The sequence below is a fragment of the Tamandua tetradactyla genome, chromosome 24 (assembly GCF_023851605.1).
Source record: "Tamandua tetradactyla isolate mTamTet1 chromosome 24, mTamTet1.pri, whole genome shotgun sequence".
Classification (NCBI taxonomy): domain Eukaryota; kingdom Metazoa; phylum Chordata; class Mammalia; order Pilosa; family Myrmecophagidae; genus Tamandua; species Tamandua tetradactyla.
Genome location: NC_135350.1, coordinates 9770579 through 9792212, shown reverse-complemented (window position 1 = coordinate 9792212; position 21634 = coordinate 9770579). Strand labels below are relative to the sequence as shown.

The 21634-nt window shown below is 35.6% G+C and overlaps 1 protein-coding gene across 12 annotated transcripts in view; it reads right to left on the bottom strand.

Moving 5' to 3' along the window:
- Window positions 1–21634, bottom strand: part of ZGRF1 (zinc finger GRF-type containing 1) — a 250677-nt gene that overhangs the window by 103760 nt on the left and 125283 nt on the right. For 8 of the 12 annotated variants that reach the window (XM_077142504.1, XM_077142512.1, XM_077142513.1 and 5 more), the window contains 5 exons: window positions 8169–8268; window positions 7873–7967; window positions 5304–5457; window positions 1254–1894; window positions 469–607 (listed from right to left, as the gene is read on the bottom strand). In XM_077142504.1, coding sequence (XP_076998619.1) covers window positions 469–607; window positions 1254–1894; window positions 5304–5457; window positions 7873–7967; window positions 8169–8268 — 1129 coding nt within the window. The remainder of the gene's footprint in view (window positions 1–468; window positions 608–1253; window positions 1895–5303; window positions 5458–7872; window positions 7968–8168; window positions 8269–21634) is intronic. The other 4 variants (XM_077142514.1, XM_077142515.1, XM_077142508.1 and 1 more) reach the window with 4 other exon arrangements.

Genomic DNA, 21634 nt, shown 5'->3' with positions numbered 1-21634 from the left:
GCATGAGTTTTTTATTTCTTTTTCCACAGTGATGTAAATGTTCTGAGAAATGATCATAATGATGAATAAACAACTATGTGATGATATTGTGAGCCACTGATTGCACACAAAGTATGGAATGTTCATACATTAAGAACTGTATGTGGCTTGGTTGTATTAATTAAAAAAAAATGATCATGGTGATGAATATACAACTAGGTGATGATATTGTGAGTCACTGATTTTGTATTGTGGATGGACTCTATCGTGTGAAGATATCTCAATAAAAATATTTTTTTAAAAACTCATTTATAATCTGAAATTAAGAGTAGACAATGTTAAAAATGGAGCACACATGGAAAATAACAGATTTCAACAGGAAGGAAGATTTAATATAAAAATTCACAATAAAACATATACTCTTTCATAGCTATATAACTTACATTAGGGAGAAGAAATCATAATAAAACTAAAGGATAATAATCATACCTATGAGACAAGCAGTAAAAATTTGCTTATATTGAGCAGTAGACTGAAAAACAGGTGGTATGTGAATTTGCCTCTGGGGATGATAAGCAGATTTTGTTTTCTGTCCACTTGGGAAGCATAGCTCAGAGGTATTTATCTTCTGAAAAGGAATAATTCAAGTCATTATAACACTCCAGAAAAATATTGTTACTAAGAGTAAATTATTTACTAAAAACATGTTTAATAAAATAAAATAAATTTTCTTCTGATTCTAGAATCCTAAAAATTACTGAAACTTCAAATGAGAAACCAGATAGCAAAACTGACTATGTGTAGCACTTGCAAACCTAAATAAGACTAATTTTTTAACTTTTCCCCTTTAGCACATATTCAAATACATTTTGGTAGGAAAAACTTAACCATTATGAGTGGGTCATTATGTATCTCTATTTCTGATTGTGACTATAATAAGAATTGCTCTCAACCAATAACTGAGGTGACAGTGAAAAATGAAAATGATCCCAGTGATAACAGCAGTGGAAATAGTGGTGGAAACAGGAGTAGGAGGTATAATTTATTACATACCTATTATGTGCCAGACACTGTACATAATATTCATAACTACTAGGAAAGATTTTAAGTCAAAGGAGATGATGTGATTGTTGCTAGAGTTCTGGGTGAAAAAAAAGGCATCTTCTCCAAGTATAAAATCATGACTCTTGTACTATTTCGGTCATTCTTTTGTTGAAATTTAGATAATAACTACTGGAAACATTATACCAGGAGACATTCATAAATTTCCTTACCTGTAAATCTCCTGTCACTCTGTCGTTGTAGCAGGCAGACTCTCCTACCATATTTTGAACTTCCTTAGTCTTGAAAATCTGCTTTAAATTCAGAGAAAGTTCATTTTTTCTGGAAACCAAGTCTTGACTGCTAAAATTCTGCTGCTGTTGGTAGAGCATGCCTTTTATCATTTGCAAATGCACAGGGTCTAAAGAGCTTATTTTCATAGCATCATTTTGTCTTTCACCTGTGTTACTAAAATGCATCTCAGCAAAGGCATCTGCTATTTTCTTATCAACTCTGTTTGGAGTAGTCAAGTTGCACTGCGATGTGTTCTGATATTTCAGCCATTTGCTTTCGCTAGATATATCATCAAGAAGTAAAAGACCCCCTGGAGTCATTTCTCTAGATTCTTCAGAGAAAGAAGGTTTAGTTTGGTCCTCAGGCTGAATGCCAAAAGCAAGAACATCTGACTCTTCACACAAGTTGAATACAGGGGAACAAGAAGATTCTTGTATGTCACAGTCAATCAGATATGAACAAGATTTTAAGTCAGGAAGCCCATCAGCAGGTGGCAAAGTAATAAGTGGAACTCGGGCTCTACTTACGAATGGAAGTCTCTGAAGGTTCTCATTCTTCAGAGAATTGGATTTCTTCATTTCTGAAATAAGAAGAGAATGCTGCTTAAATAAAAATGTACTGCCAGTTAAAACCCAAGCTCTAAAAACCAGTGGTTATCTATTTAAAAAGGATAAAGAATCAACTTTCCCTGCAAAAAAAAAAGCACACACAATTTAATTTCCTTTTTTAAATGAAAAAAAAATTAATGGTTTTAATCTCAAAAAATAAAATCTCTTAATTCATAAAACTCAACTGTTTTAAGATTGATGAACTTGGAGACTTTATATTTTTCTTTTCCACCTTAGCTAAGGTTTTTTTCTGTAACTATTAACTTTTTTAACAAAACTGCTTTTTTTCTAAAGCACTTTAAAGCCAATTAATCATTCTCATTTTAGAATGAGATTGCTCAGGCCTAGAGATAACAGGACTAACCACGGTCAGATTCGTGATGGGAGCTCAGAACTAGTTTTTTGTTCTCTATACTCCTCTAGAAACTGAAATTCATGGTTCATTTACATGACTACATGTTTGTAATTTCCTTTATATATTTTTTATACTTATAAATTAATGTGTTGAGCCCTTCCTTCCACAAGAATTACCACTTCACTGGCGAGTTTTGAAGCTGTGAACTCTGGCTCTTCCCCAAGTGACCTGCTCTCCTGTTTTTCCTGCTTCCGTTCTCTTTTAAGTGTTGTGTGACCCGAGTTCCTCAGCAGTGCATTAGATGACTAGCCCAGCTGGATGGTGGGGTATGAAGAGCAGTATCTCTGGGTCTTTTCCAATTTTCTTTGACCTTTTTTTTGCCCAACTAGGAAATCCAAGTTGAATACCCCTTTCTGACCAGGGAGAAAAAAATGTATAATGTCAAAAAGTGTTACTAATAGTTGGGTTTGGATTATTTGGAATTATATTCGTTACAGCCAGACTTCTCCTTGCCTCAAATAAAAAGTGCTTTTGTGAGGAAAAGTGCTTTTGTGCTCACATCCAGGACAAAGGAGATTTTAGTCTGCTGGTATTTGATGAGGGTTCATTCTGGCAAGCTAATGTTATAGCAGATTTCAGCTGAAAGAGTTATATAATTCCTTCTGTCAGCTGCTTTAGTAAAATATATATCCTTGTGAATGTAAAAAATATCACATTTAAAAGTGACAGTTTCATTACTATAGTCTCTGTAAGAAAAGTGAGGAAACTTGTCTGTCAGAAAACAAGTAGATTTTCTTCATTATGCTCTTTCCCTAACTTCCTATGTAAAGTTGGGCAAGTCAGATGGATTTTCCGATTTGCTTCTGATCTGTAATATGGGATTAATAAAACTGACCTCTAAATTCATAAAGTTATGTAAAATGAATGAGACAACATGAAAAGTACTTTTTACAATGAAAAATTCTATACAATATAAGGCATCGTAACAAACATATGCCCAGGTCAGTCACTGTCTGAAATTAGAAGTAACTGCTATAGTTGTAATGAATTTGATTGGTCACCACCTTTAATGACTTTGTTCTTGAAAATATACAATTCTATAAAATGGCAAAATGTGTATTTAATTTTCATATAGTTTTGTTATAACATATAGTTATCTCAAATGTTCAAAGATGGACCCTGGATTTTACCCTACCTGGATTTTTCCTCTTCCTTATCTTTATTCTATCAGATCCTCAGACCAAAAACCTAAGAGTCAACTTCAATTTTATTTCGCCTCATGCCCCACATTCAATCCATCAGCAAATTCTTTCTACTGTATCCTCAAAATATATGTAGAATCTGACTACTTCTCACTCACTGTTCCCACCCTATTCCAAATTACAGTTACTTCCTATGTAAACCATTGCAATAGACTCCTTTTAGTCTATTCTGAAAAGAGCAGCTAGACTGATCCTTCTAAATTGCAAGCCCAATCATATCATTCCACTACTCAAAATTTTCCATTAGTTGTCTATTTCACCCAGAGTAAGCACCAAAATGCTTATAACATATATATGATTTGGACCTCACCACTCCCATTCAGAGTTCATATTTTACCACTCTCCCTCTTACCCACTCCCTTCTAGCTGTTCCTTGAACATGCCAAGCATGCTCCCAACTCAGTTGCACCTAGTGTTCCCTCTATTTGATTATTCTTCCCCAGCTTTCTGCAATTTTCTCCTTTACTTCTTCTAGGTCTTTGCTCAAATGTCATCTTATCAGAGAAAACTACTCTGGCCACCTCATATAACACAGCAACTCTGTCCATCCTGTAATACTCTCCCCTTATTCTGAAATTATAGCACTTACCAAAATCTAACATATGTGTTTTATCTGTTTACTGCTTGTCTCCCCTACCAGCTTATAAGTTCATTGAGTGCAGAGATTTTTGTCTATTTTGTTCACTGCTGTATTCCCAGTACCTATTACATTGTTGAGGAGATAGCAACACACATTTGTTGAATAAATAAACAAATGAATAATACTTCATGGGAATCAGCAAAGACACTAATCGAACTTAAAAGTTCTATCTGACAATGCCAAGATTTCCTATTTTATAATAATACAGTTTCCTTATTGAGTTTCTACTTTGTTGAAAATAAATTCTGGAGATCCTTTGGGAAGTAAAAGAGCAAAAAGTGAGCCAATGAATATTCTTTTATAAAGTGTGAAGTTATTCTGTAAGTCTAACAAGTCAATCAAGCAATGCTGACAGAAAAGTTAAAACTCCATTAAAGAAGTAAAAGATCCAGGGTGTAAGTGTCCCAATGTCACTTCATTGTTTTAGAATACCCCTCCTCCCACAGTGGCTCTCCTATTTCTCTCTTCCCTAACTTGTTGCCTTCTGCTAACCCAGGAAACCTTCTGCAACCCAACTACCCATTCACATTTCAGTTTTTCTTTCTTATATACCCACCCATAGTGAAAAATATTACCTACAATTTCACCCTATGCAACATAAATTCAGAATCAGGGAATATACATTGATGAGATTACCAGAAAACAAAAAATAGCAGAAGGGATGCTACAGAATAGTTGATATTTATTAAGAAACAGGAAAAGATTCATATGAAAGAGTCAAAATATATGAAAACACAGAGGTCTGGGAGGGTCAATAGTGATAGCAGCTGTTTACTCCTAAAGAAAAAAGGGGAATCTAAGAGGTTATCCTAAAATTGACCAATGGTGTTGAGAATTCACAATGAGCCATTCCTCTCAAAAGTGGCTATAGCAGAGCAAGGCTCTGGAGTTACGGTTGTGAGAAGTATTGGCAATGGTAGAAGATACTTTCAGAGGTCTGGGATGAGAAAGGTTGGGAGGAGAAATAAGGAGAAAATAGTAGCTATCTGTAACAGTAAGTCAAACGGAAGAAAGGGTTTAGGAAGCCTTCAAAGCATATGACATTGAATCTGGTTCCAATATATTTTTAATTCAATAACAATCTCTCAAATAAAAATCTTCATTTTAATATTAATGGTACGAACTATCCTCCAAGTTGAAAAACTGAAGATCACCAGGTGAAGTTCTTGCTTTCAGGGATTCCTCAGAGAATTCTAGCATGAAGTCTTCATCTCTTGTGTTCAAAGAAAAAGTAGAAATAGGGTTCAATGTAGAGATCTTTTGTTCTGGTGATGTCACCTATCCAGAAAGAAATTATTACATATAGAGGAAACATAAGACCCATAGCTACACACCAAGATCTTTTTACTGCTTTCTTCGCTATAGTTTAAATGAACTCTAATAATCTCTATTTTTAAAATCCTGATTTCAAACACATTAAGTAGAACTATAGTGGCGGCAAAGAACTATAAATACTTCTAAAAACGACTGGACAGAATAAACTCACTAAAATCAATAAAAAAATAGAAAGTAACATACAGAACATAAAACCTTTCTGACTCATTTGAAATGGGCTAGATTCTGAGTTAGAGTGATATGGGTTATAGGGATTTGATTCTGAAGATCAACTTAAAATCCAAGGGGTCCAGACTAACAGACCTAAGGTTTGAAGCTGTAAAGTTTGATTCCTACAGACTCAAGTACTATACAGCTTTCTCTATGTTTTTAGTTCTAGGGTTTATCTACATTGATTTCAACTTGAAGGTATTGCTCCCAAATGGAATGAACTTTATGATATATCCAAGGCCTGAACAGCTGTATTATATACTATGTTACTGTCCTTAAAACATTTAATTTTGCTGCTGTTTCTTCCAGAAATTAGTCACCTTAAAAACCTAATATGATGATCACATTTATATGTATATATATGTATAAGCAAAGAATCAAAGTTTGGAAGAATAATCACAAACTGCTAGAGTGGTTTCTAATGGAGTTTTGGATTAGGGAGAAAGTGTTCTTTTATTTAACTTTATAACTCTTCTGGATGGCTTGAACTTATTAAAATGAATGTGCGTGTATATGATTTTTTGGTCTTGCTTTTTAATTTTTAGTAAATGACAATAAATTATTAAGCATTTATAGGTAGATTTTTAAAAATGTTATTGATTAGCTACTTGGATCCAGATGCTGGGATAGAGCTAAGGATGTAAAGATGAATACTCATGGTCCCTGCACTCCAGGGGTTCAGTCTAGTGGAAGAGACAAAAACAAAAATGGGAACTTATAAAGCACATCACCGTCAGTAGTTTTACTACATTATTGAGTTCTTACTACGTGCCAGGTATTGATCTAAGCAGTTTCTATTTTTAACTAATTTGATCTTTATTACAACGTTCTAAGGTGGGTACTATTCTTATCCTAAAAGAGAAACCTGAGAAAAACAGTTAAAATTGCTTAATTTACCCAACTGGTAAGTGGAATTTGGGCTTCAAAACTAGGCAGTCTAGACTACTGCCTCCTCAATAAAAAAATAGTAATAGACAATACTCACTAAGTATTCCACCCTGTTCCCCTGGTATATTCTCTGCAAACTTGCCACAGCTCTTTCTAAATTACAATTCACTCCTCTAATCAAAACAACTCCAGGGTGGGCCATGGTGGCTCAATAGGGAGAGTTCTCGCCTGCCATGCAGGAGACCCGGGTTTGATTCCCAGGCCTGCCCATGTGAAAAAAAAAAAAAAAAACAAGTCCAATGGTTCTGTTCCCAATTTCTCTGAAAGTACAAGAAGGTGATCACAATGTTCTATATGTCCTTGCATGGTCAATCACCTTACCTTTTCTGTGACCTCACTTTCTACCACTTTCTCCCTCACTCACTCTAGAGTAGCCTCCTTGCTGTTCTTCAAATTGATTGCCATTCTCCAGCCTCAAAACCTTTGCACTTGTAATTCCCTGGGCCTGGAATGCTCTTCCCCTAGATATCTGGATGGGTCTCCTTCTCTCTTCATTCAGATCTCCAGTTCAATGTCATCTTATCAGAGAGGATTTACTTTAATCTATACAAAACAATCTATACTCTTTAAGGAAAGAGACCATAACCATTCTGTTCATCACTCTTTACCCAAGTCTCACAAATTCCTCATATACAGAAGGCATTCAATAAATACTTGTGGAATTTCTATTCATGAACTTTATAGCGTGGAGTAAAATTTCATAATCTATTTCTTATATATCTGGCATATTCCTAATTAAGACTATGCCTAGTCATTTTATATCATTTGTACTACTGTTAGAATTCTTTTTCTATTATGTTTTCTAACTAGTTTGGGTAACCTACTTATCAAGTTACCTTATTCTTATTATTAGTTCATTTACTAAATTTTTCTTAACTTCTACTAACTTTAATTGATTCTTTTATTTCTTTCTAATATGTATGCCTCTCATTTCACATCACATTGCAATAATCATGACATCTTTAAAAAGCAAAGGAGACAACAGTCATACATATTGTGTTCTTGATTCTAAAAGAAATTACTCTGACATTTCACAACTAGAATAATGTTAATTGGTTGTTGAAAAACAATTCTGATCATGTTGAAAAATATCTTCTAGTCTTAAGAATTTTATCTTTTTACTTTTTAATATTCATTTCTTGTAAGACTACCAAAAACTTTTACTTCTCCAAATAATAAAACTTTTTTTTTATATTATACCTTATTTTCTTCCCATGAAGTCTTCTTTGTTGATTTGAAATTATAATCGAAATGATTTGAATGTTCTGAATTTCTAGGAGGGAAACCTAGAACAGTTGTGGGGGAAAAAAGCAAGGATTTTTACATGACAAATTTCCCATGCCAAATAACTCTTAAACGTTATATTCTTTTTTTTTTTTAACATGGGCAGGCACCGGGAATCGAACCCGGGTCCTCTGGCATGGCAGGCAAGCATTTTTGCCTGCTGAGCCACCATAGCCCGCCCAAATGTTATATTCTATGCACAATTTACTTACAATAATTTCCAATTGAATCCTTATCAGACTCAGCTATCATTTGAAAATTGCCTTCAATATTAAAGCCAGTACCTTTTGGAAAGTTTTCTTTATCTGGGACCTGGAAAACAGAGATTAATTTAGCACTTTAGTTAGTAAATGCATATTCCACATACAGACACAATTTATGGTTATAAATTTAAAAAAGAAAAAACAGAAACAAAGTTCTATCTATAATAAAGAAATAAACAGAAACAAAGTTCTATTCAGGGAAAGCAGAGTACATGATTTATCATCAATTCTTGTGATTCATATTTATTACATCTTCATGTGACTGAAACAGAGATGTGCCTTAAAAGTGATGGCATTTTTTACATATACAACCTAGGCAGCAATTCTCACATGGGTGCCATTGCCTGAGCATGTGCAAATATAGTTATATTGTTTATAAAATAATCATTTAAATACAGTTTGTACACTGTTAATCTTAGATATGTTACGTGATTTTAATTGTCTTCAAAAAGATTATATCATGGTTTAGTATTGAAACAAAAAGCTATTGTATTCATATAAAGGCAAGAAGACAGAACAGTGTGATATAATAAAAATTTATGCCCAAATAAATATAAAAGCATTGTTTCAATAATTTAACATTAAAAAGTCTAAGTGAACAGTACAAGGGTGGCTCGGTGGTAGGATTCTCACCTGCCTGTGGGAGATCCAGGTTTGGTTCCAGGGCCCTGTATTTCCCCACCGCCCCAAAAAAAATGTCTAAGTGATAAAGCACATTATAATGTATAATTGACTGCTCTTCCTTCCTAGCTTAGTGGCATATAACATAATGGTGCTTCTTATAATCAGTGATACTCTCTTAAAATTTGATGAATTATAGAATATTTTTTTATGTTCAGAGACAGCTATGTGCAAGCAATCTCTCATACTTATTAAAAAAAAACAGGTATCTTGGTTGGTAGATCTAGTCATTTTGCTTGAGAACATTTTTGATAAATTTAGGATACAAAATATAAGCGCATAACTGACCTATAAGAAGAAAATTAGAAAGAAAACAAATGGACATAAATTTGTTTTTCAGTATGGAGTAAAGCTTCTAATTTATTCTCCTCCTATAAAACATAGGGAATGAGAAACAAGCAGAAACTCCATCTTTGAAGAAAAAAAGAAATAGCAATGACCCTAAATTATACTATTAAGAAGATAGGGAATGGTATATACTTGGCATTATGGAAAAAAATCAAACCTAAAAACTTACTGTAGGAGAACTGAATAAGAATGAACTGTTTTGCCTCAATAATCATGAAAAGGCTCAGAAATTGGAGGTCACCATGTGCCACTGAAAGTAGGATAGAATGAGCTAAAACATCTGATCAAATTCCAAAAATAAAAATAAAAAAAAAAATTGTTAAGTTTGATAATGGTCTTGTGTTTGCAAAATGAAAAGACCCAATGAGCATCTGACACACAATTACTAATAAACACTGCAGGAAGGCGTACCATTGTGAAATTTCAGACAACCAGGAATAAAAGATGCTAAAACTTTTAGAAGGAAAAAGCAATATTAAATTTAAATTTAAAAAGGAAAAAGCAGATCATATCAAAATTCTATATACTTAGCTAAACTATCAATCAAGTATGAAGGCAGAATAAAATAATTTTCACAATGCAAAGTCTCCAATATTTTAACTTCCATTCTCTCATTCTTAGGACCTACTCAAAGACATACTCCAGCAAAACAAGAAAAAAAAAAAAAAGACACGGTGTTAAGGATATAGACAACACAAGATTCTAAGAGCTTCTAAGAAAAAGGTTAAAGGTCATTTCCAAGATTTCAACTATACAGCACAGATTGAAGGAGATGGATGGGAGAACATCAGAAGAGAGGGAAAAAAATGGAACTGACAAAGATTATCTGATAGGTTTCCGTGGAAGAATGAACTGAAGGGTAGTTTATAAAGTTTTTGGGGGATGTAGAAAAATTTAGTCCAATTATACAACGAAAACTAAGCTAATGAAAAAAATGAGATAATAATAAATTGAGAAAAAATAAAAACTGGAAACATAATCATAGCATACTAATTGGCTCAGCAGTGAAAATATTAAGATATTCATACAATAAAAACATTGATTACGGGGCAGTGTGATGGTGGCTCAGTTGCAAATTCTCGCCTGCCATGCCAGAGACCCAGGTTCAATTCCCAGAGCCTATCCATACCAAAAAAAAAAAAAAAAGTGAATATAGATTTATTCAAAAGCTGTGACACAGATATAATGAGAGTCTAGGAGAATATACATGGAATTCAGAAATAACTTATTTTATTTAACATAGGCACTGAAATCATTAGCTCTTGCTAAAGATCATTGCAATGGTTAGGTTCAAGTGTGTCAGCTTGGCCAGGTGATGGTGCCAATTGTCCAGTCAGGCAAGCACTGGCCTAACAATGACTGCAAGGATATTTCCTTGACTGGGTGATAAACTAGAAGGCTGGTCTATTAAGTCTTCAGTCAGTTGATTGCATCAGTAGCTGATCACATCTATGATCGACTAAGTGTGTGTCTTCCACAAATGAAAAACTCCAATCAGTTGGATTTGATCCAATCATTTGAAGACTTTTAAGGGAGAAGAGAGAATTTTCACTTCCTCTTCAGCCTGCGAGCCTCTCCTATGGCACCTGTTGAGACCCTTCAACAGAGTTGCCCTACAGATTTTGTACTCTGGCATTGCCACTGTTTTCTCACACTTACAGATATCTGCTGTTGGTTCTGTTTCGCTAGAGAACCCCGACTAATATGATCGTGCAATAACATGATAATACTTAATAAAAGCATCAAGACTACATTAAAAGAATTAAGTGTTGATATAAAGAGATCTGGGCTCCAGAAACCATAAAGGAAAAAGTAAAATTTTATATTTGAAAAAAAAATAATGAGTAAAACATTAATAAATTGGGGGAAATGACAAAGGATTAATTTTCAAAATATGTAAAGAGTTCCTATAAATTAAATACATAAATGATTTATAGAGGACATCTATGCCCAAATTGTAAAACATTATTGGGAGAAATTAAAGAAGATCAAAATAAACAGAGGAATGTATATCCTTATGATATTGGAAATATATCTATAAAATATTGTAAAAGTGTCAATTATCCCCAAGATCTATATGATCAATAAAATTCCAATCAAATTCCCAGCATATTTGTATATGTGTGTGCAAATTGATAAGCTAATTCTAAATTATATGTAGAAATGCAAAAAGCTAAGAAGAACAAAGTGAGAATATTCAAAGATGATGCAAATCCATATTTTACAAGACAAAACGACTTCTAAAACTATAGATCTGAGTCAGAATACGAACCAGAAACAGATGTATAATATATAAACACTTGATTTATGACAAAGGAGGTAATGCAAAGAGTGGAGAAAACGCAGCTTTTTCAGTTAGTGGTGCTAAGATATCTTGATGTCCATATCAGAAAAGAAATGAAGCTTTATTCCGACTTCAATATATAAAAATTGATTCCAAGTATACTGTAAGTCTGGATGTGAAAGGTAAAATAATAAAGTTTCTACAAGATAATATGAGAGAATATCTTCATAACCTTAGGTTAGAGAAAGAATTCTTTTAAAAAGACAAAAAGCACTAGTCATAAAGAAAGTAACTGCTGAATTGATTGAAGATTAAAAATTATAAACTTTTATTTGGAAACCATGTATCTGATAAGGATTTGTTCTAGGTTGCTAGCTGCCGGAATGCAAGGTACCAGAAACAGAAAGACTTTTAAAGAGGGGGATTTAATAAGTTTCTAGTTTACGGTTCTAAGGCCAAGAAAATGTCCCAATTAAAGCAAGTCTATAGAAATGTCCAATCGAAGGCATCCAGGAGAAGACACCTTGGTTCAAGAAGGCTGATGAAGTTCAGGGTTTCTTTCCCAAGTGAGAAGGCACATGCCAGACATGGTCAGGGTTACTTCCTCATCTGGAAAGGCATGTGGCAAACACAGTGTCATCTGCTAGCCTTCTTTCTTAGCTTCTGGTTTCATGAAGCTCCCTGGGAGGCATTTTCCTTCTTCATCTCCAAAGCACTAGCTGATGGACTCTCTGCTTCATGGTGTTGCAGCATTCTCTGCTCTCTCTGAATCTCCTTGCTTTCTCTCTTGTTGTTCTCTTTCACAGGATTCCAGTAATCAAGACCCACCCAAATGGGTGGAGACACAGCTCTCCTAATCCAGCTTAACAACCACTCTTGATTAAATCACCTCTCCAGGGAGATGATCTAATTACAGCTTCAAACATACAATACTGAATAGGGATTAGAATAAACGGCTGCCTTTACAAAATGGGATTCGGATTAAAACATGGCTTTTCTAAGGGACATACATCATTTCAAACCAGCACAAGGTTTAATATGCAGAATACACAGTGAAATCCTACAACTCATTAACAAAAAGAAAACCCAACTGAAAAAAGAGCAAGAGACTTGAATAGACATTTCTCCAAAGAAGATATACTAATGGCCAATAAGTACATGAAAAGATGCTCAATGTCATTAGCCATTATGGAAAGGCATATGAAAACTATGAGATACCATGTCACACCCACTAGAATGGCAACTGGAAAAAATGTAAAAAGGAAGAGTTGGAGAGGATGGGGAGAAACTGAAGTATTTATTCACTGCTGGTGGGAAGGTAAAATTTTATAACCACTGTGGGAGACAATTTGGCTGTTCCTCAGAAAGTTCAGTATAGAATTACCATATAACCCAGCAATCTGACTTCTAGGTATGTGACCAAAAGAACTGAAAGCAGGAATTCAAGCAGATATTTGCACACCATGTTCACAGTGGCATTATTCACAATTGCCAAAAGATGGAAGGAACCTAAGTGTCCATGAATTGATATATACATAGACAAAATCTGGTATATATGTGCAATGGAATATTATTCAGTCATAAAAAGGAATGAAGTTCTGATAATGCAACAATAGGAATGAACCTTGTAGATATCACATGGAATGAAATAAACCAGACACAAAAGGACAAATATTGTATCATCTCATCAAAATGAATACTTACAATAAACAAGCTCATAGAGTCAAAATTTAGAATACAGGTAAGCAGGGTGTGATGGTTTGGAGGATTTATGACCCCAGAAAATTATGTTCTTGAAGTTAACCCATTTCCATGGGTGTGGACCTATTTTACATAGGATCTTTTGGTGAACGGGATCTTAAGATATGATCCACCTTATTCAGAGTGGGTGTTAATCCACTTACTGGAGTCCTTTATAAGAGGATGCAATTCAGAGAAAGATACAGAAAAAGAGAAGCTGAAAAACAAGGATAAAATTCAGAGGAATGGGCGGGCCACGGTGGCTCAGCAGGTAAGAACACTTGCCTGCCATGCCAGAGGACCCGGGTTTGATTCCTGGTGCCTGACCATGTATAAAAAAAAAAAAAAAAAAAAAAAAACAATTCAGAGGAAAACATAGAAAGAAAGAATCTGAGAGAGAAAGCCATAGAAACACAGAGGAAGCCATGGAAGTCAGAAGCTCGAAGCAGTGAAACCCAAGAGAGAAGGGAGGGACCAGCAGATGTCCTCATGTGCCTTGCCATGTGAAAGAGGAGTCCAAGTTCACCAGCAGTCTGTTTTCAGAAATAAGGTATTGTGTTGATGATGCCTTAATATGGACAATTTTATGACCTTAGAACTGTAACTTGCAACTTAATAAATTCCCTTTTTTTGCTGTTCCATTTCTGGTATATTGCATTCCAGCAGCTTTAACAAATTAAAACAGATTTTGGTACCCAAGAAGTAGGGTGCTGTGGTTTACAAATACCAAACATGTTGGAACAGTTTTTTAATTGGATAAAAGGAAGATTCTGGAAAGGTTGTGAGGAGCTTGATAGAGAAGGCCTAGAATGCTCTGAAGAGACTTTAGGTAGAAACAAGGACTCTAAAGATACCTCTGATAAGGTTTTAGGCAGAAATTATGCACATATTATTGCAAACTGGAAGGAAAGCGATCCTTGTTTTAAAGCGGAAGAAAATTCAGCAAAATTGACAACTGGTTTTGGATGGGAGACAGAATTTAGAAGTCATGAACTTGGATTTTTAGCAAAACAGATTTCCAAATTAAATGTAGAAAGTGTGACTTGGTTTCTCGTTATAGCTCATAGTGAAATGTGACAGAGAATAAGTTGAGAACTGAGCACTTGGGCACAAAGATGCCAAAAATTGATGGTTTGGAAAATTCTGGGCTTCCAGAAAGGAAGACCCCAGAGAATACAGTCCCATGTGGGGATTTAACAAAACATAGAAACAGTCAGCCATTTCAGGACAAGCCAGAATTGGAGATGGAGTTATACAGGAAGGATCTGTAGAAATTTCTATTGTCTAATGGTATGATCACTGCATACGACATAGAAAACCAATAAGAGTGTTTTGGGATCTATATAAATGGAACCACTGCCAGTGTGGACTAAAAGTGACAGAAAAGGGACAAACTGAAGGAAAAATAACTTCAAAGGCAGAATCATGGAAGCTAAGAAATGGAGCCACGAAATCTCAGGCCTGGAAAGCGGACCCACCCGAGCTCTCAAGAGGGTGAGTTTGCCCTGAAGACAGAAGGTGGGGCCTCCACATTGATGTTTTGGAAGAGTTGTGCACCAGGCCTTAGAGAAGGTGGAACATATTTCTTGGGGATTGGGGAAGAACATGGCTGCCACCCCACTGTCCTGGGGAGGTTGAACATGTGTCTGGGGGATGGCAGAGATCCCAGGATCAGCCCCAATGCTTGGAGAGGGTGGAGCCCAGAAGATGGTGGTCTCTCAAATGTCCCCCAAGGCTGCACTTAGAGAGACTCGGGCTGCCACTTCATAGGCCCTTGGAAAGGGTGAGACTGCTGGTTCTAAAACCCTATGAATAAATGATTCTCAAACTTTGAAATCCAATGAGTTTGCGCTGCAGATTCTTAGAATTGCTACGGTCTCAAGATCTGTTTTCTCTCAATTTCTCCCTATGACAATAGATACATGTATTCTATACTGGCAGTCAATAACTTGTTCTGAGTTTTATAGGCACAGAAGGAGAGGAGAATTTTGTCTTTGGATAGGCCATGCCTGTAGCTGACTTTGAAGAGATTTTATTTTCTCTTCTGTTACCTCTTCTGTTCTCTTCTGTTTCTGTCTGTATTTTTACTAAAATGGTTTAAGGTTTTGTGATACTGAGATGGAATGAATGGATCTTGCATTTGGAAAGAATAAATAAAGAACATATCTTTCTAAAGGGTGGAATATGCCAGTCTGAAACTGTTGTTTACCCCAGAAAAGCCATGTTCTTCAATCCTGATCCAGTATTGCTGGGTGAGAAATTTTATTGTTTCCATGGATATGTGACCCACTCAATTGTGGGTGGTAACTTTTGATTAGATGATTTCCATGGAAATGTGTCTCTACCCGTTAAAGCTGGAGCATTTTAAGAGGGAAACATTTTGGAGAAAAACTCGATGCTGACAGAGCCCACACAGCCAGAGACGTTTGGAGATACAGAAGGAAAACGCCCCCAAGGAAGCCTTACGAAATGAGAGAAAGCTAGCAGATGTTGCCTTGTGCCTTTCCAGCTGAGAAACTCGTCTAGCACTCAAAGACTCCAGCAGATGCCAGCCATGCGCCATCCCAGCAGACAAAGGTGTTCTGGATGGTATCAGTTTTTTTTCTTTTTTTTTTTTAAATATCAAAAAACCAAAACGAACACAAACATTCTTAACTTTTGATCATTCCGTCCCACATATATAATCAGTAATTCACAATTATCATCACATAGTTTCAAATTCATCATCATGGTCATTTCCTGGATCATTCGCATCTATTCAGAAAAAAAATAAAAAGAAAAGAGAAAAAAATTCATACATACCATACCCTTTACCCCTCCATTCATTGATCACTAGCATTTCAATTTAAATTTATTTTAACATTTGTTCCTCCTATTATTTATTTTTATTTCATATATTTTACTCATCTGTTGATAATGTAGATAAAAGCATCAGACACAAGGTTATCACAATCAGGCAGTCATACTGTGAAAGCTGTATCATTATACAACCATCTTCAAGAAACACGGCTACTGAAACACTGCTCTACATGTTGAGACAGCTCCCATCAGCCTCTTCATTACATCATGACTAACAAGGTGATATCTATTTAATGCGTGAGAATAACCTCCAGGATAACCTCTTGACTCTGTTTAGAATCTCTCAGCCAATGTCACTTTATTTGGTCTCATTTCACTCTTCGGCCTTTTGGTCGAAAAGGTTTTCTCAATTCCTTGATGATGAGTCTCAGCTCCATTCTAGGATTTCTAACCCATGTTGCCAGGAAGGTCCATATCCCTGGGAGTCATGTCCCTCGGAGACAGAGGGAGGGTAGAGAGTTTGCATGTTGTGTTGGCTGGAGAGAAAGGCCACATCTGAGCAACAAAAGAGGTTCTCTTGGTGGTGACTCAGCCTAATTTTAAGTAGGCATGACCTATGCTTTGTGGTGTGAAGTTTCATAGGAACAAACCCCAAGATTGGGGGCTCAGCCTATAGCTTTGGTTGTTCACACTGCTTGTGAGAATATCAAGAATTCAACTTGGGGAACTTAAATTTTCTCCCTTTCTCACCATTCCCAGAGGAGACTTTGCAATTACCTTTTTATTCACTGTTCAAATCACTCTGGGATTTATCAGGGCATCACTCTGGACAAACAAACAAAATCTCATTCCCTACTCAAGGTTCCATGTACTTAAGGTGTTCAATTAAGCTGTCTACATAAGTTATATTAGGAAATGCTGACTAGTCAAAATATAAATTTCATACGAAATAAACATTTTTTGCTTTAATCTCACACATAAGTTAGAATTTTAAAATGTTAATTACCATCTATTTTCAGCACCCTGCAGTAATGACACTCCTTTGTTTTTCCTCATGCAAAAACATTTTTAAAATTTGTACATTTAGTCATTATCATTATACACTCTAGGCATTCCTAGATGATAGCATCTCAGTCTTTATCATCTATCTTTCTGATTCATTTGTGCTGCCAGCCACCCACCCTCCATCATTCTCACATTGAGCTTCATTCAGTGTTTTAACATAATTATATTACAGTCAGTTAGTATTGCGCTGTCCATTTCTCAGTCTTTACATTCAGTCCTGTTGCACAATCTGATTCCCTTCAGCTCCAATTGCCCAATAACTTATCCTATTTCTATCTCCTGATGGTCTCTGTTACCAACGAAATTCTCCAAGTTTTTATTCAAAAATGTCAGTTCATATCAATGAGACCATACAATATTTGTCAATAACTTACCCTATTTCTATCTCCTGATGGTCTCTGTTACCAACGAAATTCTCCAAGTTTATTCACAAATGTCAGTACATATCAATGAGACCATACAGTATTTGTCCTTTTGTTTCTGGCTTATCTCACTCAGTATAATGTCCTTAAGGTCCATCCATGTTGTTACATACTTCATAACTTTATTCAGTCTTACAGCTGCATAATATTCCATCGTATGTACATACCATACTTCGTTCAGCCACTTGTCTGTTGATGGACATTTTGGCTGTTTCCATCTCTTCGCAATTGCAAATAATGCTGCTATAAACACTGGTGTACAACATCTGTTTGTGACCTTGACCTCATGTCCTCAGAGTAGGTACCTAGCAATGGTATTGCCGGGTCATATGGGAAGTCTATATTTAGCTTTTTGAGGAAACACAAAACTGCCTTCCATAGTGGTTGTATCATTTGACATTCCCACCAACAGCGGATAACTGTGCTTCTTTCTCTACATCCTCTCCAGCACCTGTCATTTTCTGTTTTACTGATAATGGCCATTCTGGTGAGCGTGAGATGATATCTCATTGTGGTTTTGATTTGCATTTCTCTAATAGCCAGGGGAGATGAGCATCTCTTCATATGCCTTTTGGCCATTTGATTTCCTCTTCTGAGAAGTGTCCGTTCAAGTCTGTTGTCCATTTTGTAATTGGGTTGGCTGTCTTTTTGTTGTTGAGTTGAACAATCTCTTTATAAATTCTGGATACTAGACCTTTATCTGATACGTCATTTCCAAATAATGTTTCCCTTTGTATACGCTGTCTTTTTGCTTTCTTGATAAAGTTCTTTGATGCAAAAAAGTGTTTAATTTTGAGGAGATCCCATTTATTTAATTTTTTCTTCAATGTTCTTGTTTTGGGTGTAAGGTCTAGGAAACTGCCTCCTAGTATAAGATTTAAAAGATATTTTCCTACATTTCGTCTTACAGTTTATGGTCTTAGATCTAATGTTTAGGTCTTTGATCCATTTTGAGCTAATTTTTGTATAGAGTGTGAAATATGAGTCCTCTTTCATTCTTTTACATGTGGAATCCAGTTCTATAGGCACCATTTATTGAAGAGAGTGTTCTGTCCCAGGTGAGTTGGCTTGACTGCCTTATCAAATATCAATTGTCCATAGATGAGAGGGTCTATATCTGAACACTATTTGATTCCATTGGTCAGTATATCTATCATTATGCCAGTACCATGCTGTTTTGACCACTGTAGCTTCATAATACACCTTAAAGTCAGGTATCGGGAGACCTCCAACTTCATTTTTTTTCCTCAGGATACTTTTAGCTATTCGGGGTATCCTGCCCTCCTGGATAAATTTGGTTATTGATTTTTCTATTTCAGAAAAGTAAGTTTTGGGGATTTTAATTGGTATTGCATTGAATCTGTAAGTCAACTTAGGAAGAACTGACATCATAACTATATTTAGTCTTCCAATCCAAGAACACGGTATGCCCTTCCATTTATTTAGGTCTTCTGTGATTTCTTTGAACAATTTCTTACAGTTTTCTTAGCATAGGTCCTTTATCAAATTAGTTAAATTTATTCCTAAATATTTCTTTTTTTAGTTGCAATTGTAAATGGAATTTTTATCATGATTTCCCCTTCAGATTGTTCATTGCTAGTGTATAGAAACACTACAGATTTTTGAGTGTTGGTCTTGTAACCTGCCACTTTGCTATACTCATTTATTAGCTCTACTAGTTTTGCTGTGGAGTTTTCGACATATAGTATTATATCATCTGCAGTGAGAGTTTTACTTCTTCCTTACCAATTTTGATGCCTTGTATTTCTTTTCTCGTCTAATTGCTCCGGCTAGAACTTCCAACACAATGTTGAATAAAAGTGGTGAGAGTGGACATCCTTGTATTGTTCCTGACCTTAGGGGAAAAGTTTTCATTTTTTTCCCCACTGAGGATGATGTTAGTAGGGGGTTTTTCATATACTCCCTTAATCGTTTTGAGGAAGTTCCCTTCTATTCCTTTCCTTTGAAGTGTTTTCAACAGGAAAGGATGCTGAATTTTGTCAAATGCCTTTTCTGCATCAATCAAGATGATCATGTGGTTTTTCTGTTTTGATTTGCGGATATGGTGTATTACATTAATTGATTTTCTTATGTTAAACTGTCCTTGCATACCTGGGATGAATCGTACTTGATCATGATGTATAATTCATTTAATGTGATGCTGGATTCAAATTGCTAGAATTTTGTTGAGGATTTTTGCATCTATATTCATTAGAGAGACAGGTGTGCAGTTTTCTTTTTTTTTTTTTTTGTAATATCTTTTTCTGGCTTTGGTATGAGGGTGATGTTGGCTTCGTAGAATGAGATAGCTTTCTCTCCTCTTCAATTTTTTTGAAGAGTGTGAGCAGGATTAGTACTAATTCTTTCTGAATGTTTGGTAGAATTCACATGTGAAGCCACCTGGTCCTGGACTTTTCTTTTGGGTGAGCTTCATAATGACTGTTTCAATTTCTTTACTTCTGATTGGTTGTTGAGGTCATCTATTTCTTCTTGCATCAAAGTTGGTTGTTCATGCCTTTCTAGAAAGTTGTTTATTTCATTTACATTGTCGTATTTATTAGCATAAAGTTGTTCATTGTATCCTGTCCTTATTACCTTTATTTCTGTGGGGTCAGTGGTTATGTCTCCTGTTCCATTTCTGATCTTATTTATTTGCATTCTGTCTCTTCTTCTTTTTGTCAATCTTGCTAAGGGTCCATCAATCTTATTGATGTTTTCATAGAACCAACTTCTGGTTTTGTTGATTTTCTCAATTGTTTTCATGTTCTTAATTTCATTTATTTTCGCTCTAATCTTTGTAATTTCCTTTTGCTAGCTTTGGGGTTGGTTTGCTGTTCTTGCTCTACTTCTTTTAAGTGGACAGTTAATTCCTCAATTTTTGCCCTTTATTTCTTTTTTAATACAAGCATTTAGGGCAATAAGTTTTCCTCTTAGCACTGCCTTTGCTGCATCCCCTAAGTTTTGATAAGTTGTGTTTTCATTTTCATTGGCATCGAGATATTTCCTGATTTCTCTTGTAATTTCTTCCTTGCCCCACTGGTTGTTTAAGAGTGTGTTGTTGAGCCTTGTTCTAGTTTGCTAGCTGCTGGAATGCAATATACCAGAAATGGAACAGCTTTTAACAAGGGGAATTTAATGAGTTGCTAGTTTACAGTTCTAAGGCCAAGAAAATATCCCGATTAAAAACAAGTCTGTAGAAATGACCAATAATCAAAGGCATCCAGGGAAAGATACCTGGGTTCAAGAAGGCCAATGAAGTTCAGGGTTTCTCTCTCAAGTGAGAAGGCACATGGTGAACACAGTCAGGGCTTCTCTCTCTCAGCTGGAAGGGCACATGGTGAATACGGCGTCATCTGCTAGCTTACTCTCCTGGCTTCTGGTTTCATGAAGCTCCCCGGGAGGCGTTTTCCTTCTTCATCTCCAATGGACTCTCCACTTTGTGGTGCTGAAGCATTCTCTGCTCTCTCTGAGTCTCTTTCTCCGAAATGTTTCCTCTTTCATAGGACTTCAGAAACTAATCAAGACCCACTCAAATGGGCAGAGACATGTCATCCCCTAATTCAGTTTAACAACCATTCTTAACTAAATCACATCAACCAGGGAGATGATCTCATTGCAGTTTCAAATATACAGTATTGAATAGGGATTATTCTACCTTTAAGAAATGAGATTTATATTAAAACATGGCTTTTCTTAGGGGGCATACTTCCTTTCAAACCAGCACAAGCCTCCATACATTTGTGAATTTTCTGGCACTCTGCCTATTATTGATTTCCAACTTCATTCCTTTATGATTTGAGAAAGTGTTTTGTATGATGTCAATCTTTTTCAATTTATTGAGACTTGCTTTGTGACCCAGCATATGGTCTATCCTTGAGAATGATCCATGAGCACTTGAGGAAAAGGTGTATCCTACTGTTGTGGGGTGTAATGTTCTATAAATGTCTGTTATGTCTAGCTCATTTATTATATAATTCAAATTCTCTATTTCTTTATTCATCCTCTGCCTAGATGTTCTGTCCATGGATGATAGTGGGGAATTGAAGTCTCCAAATATTATGGTAGATGTGTCTATT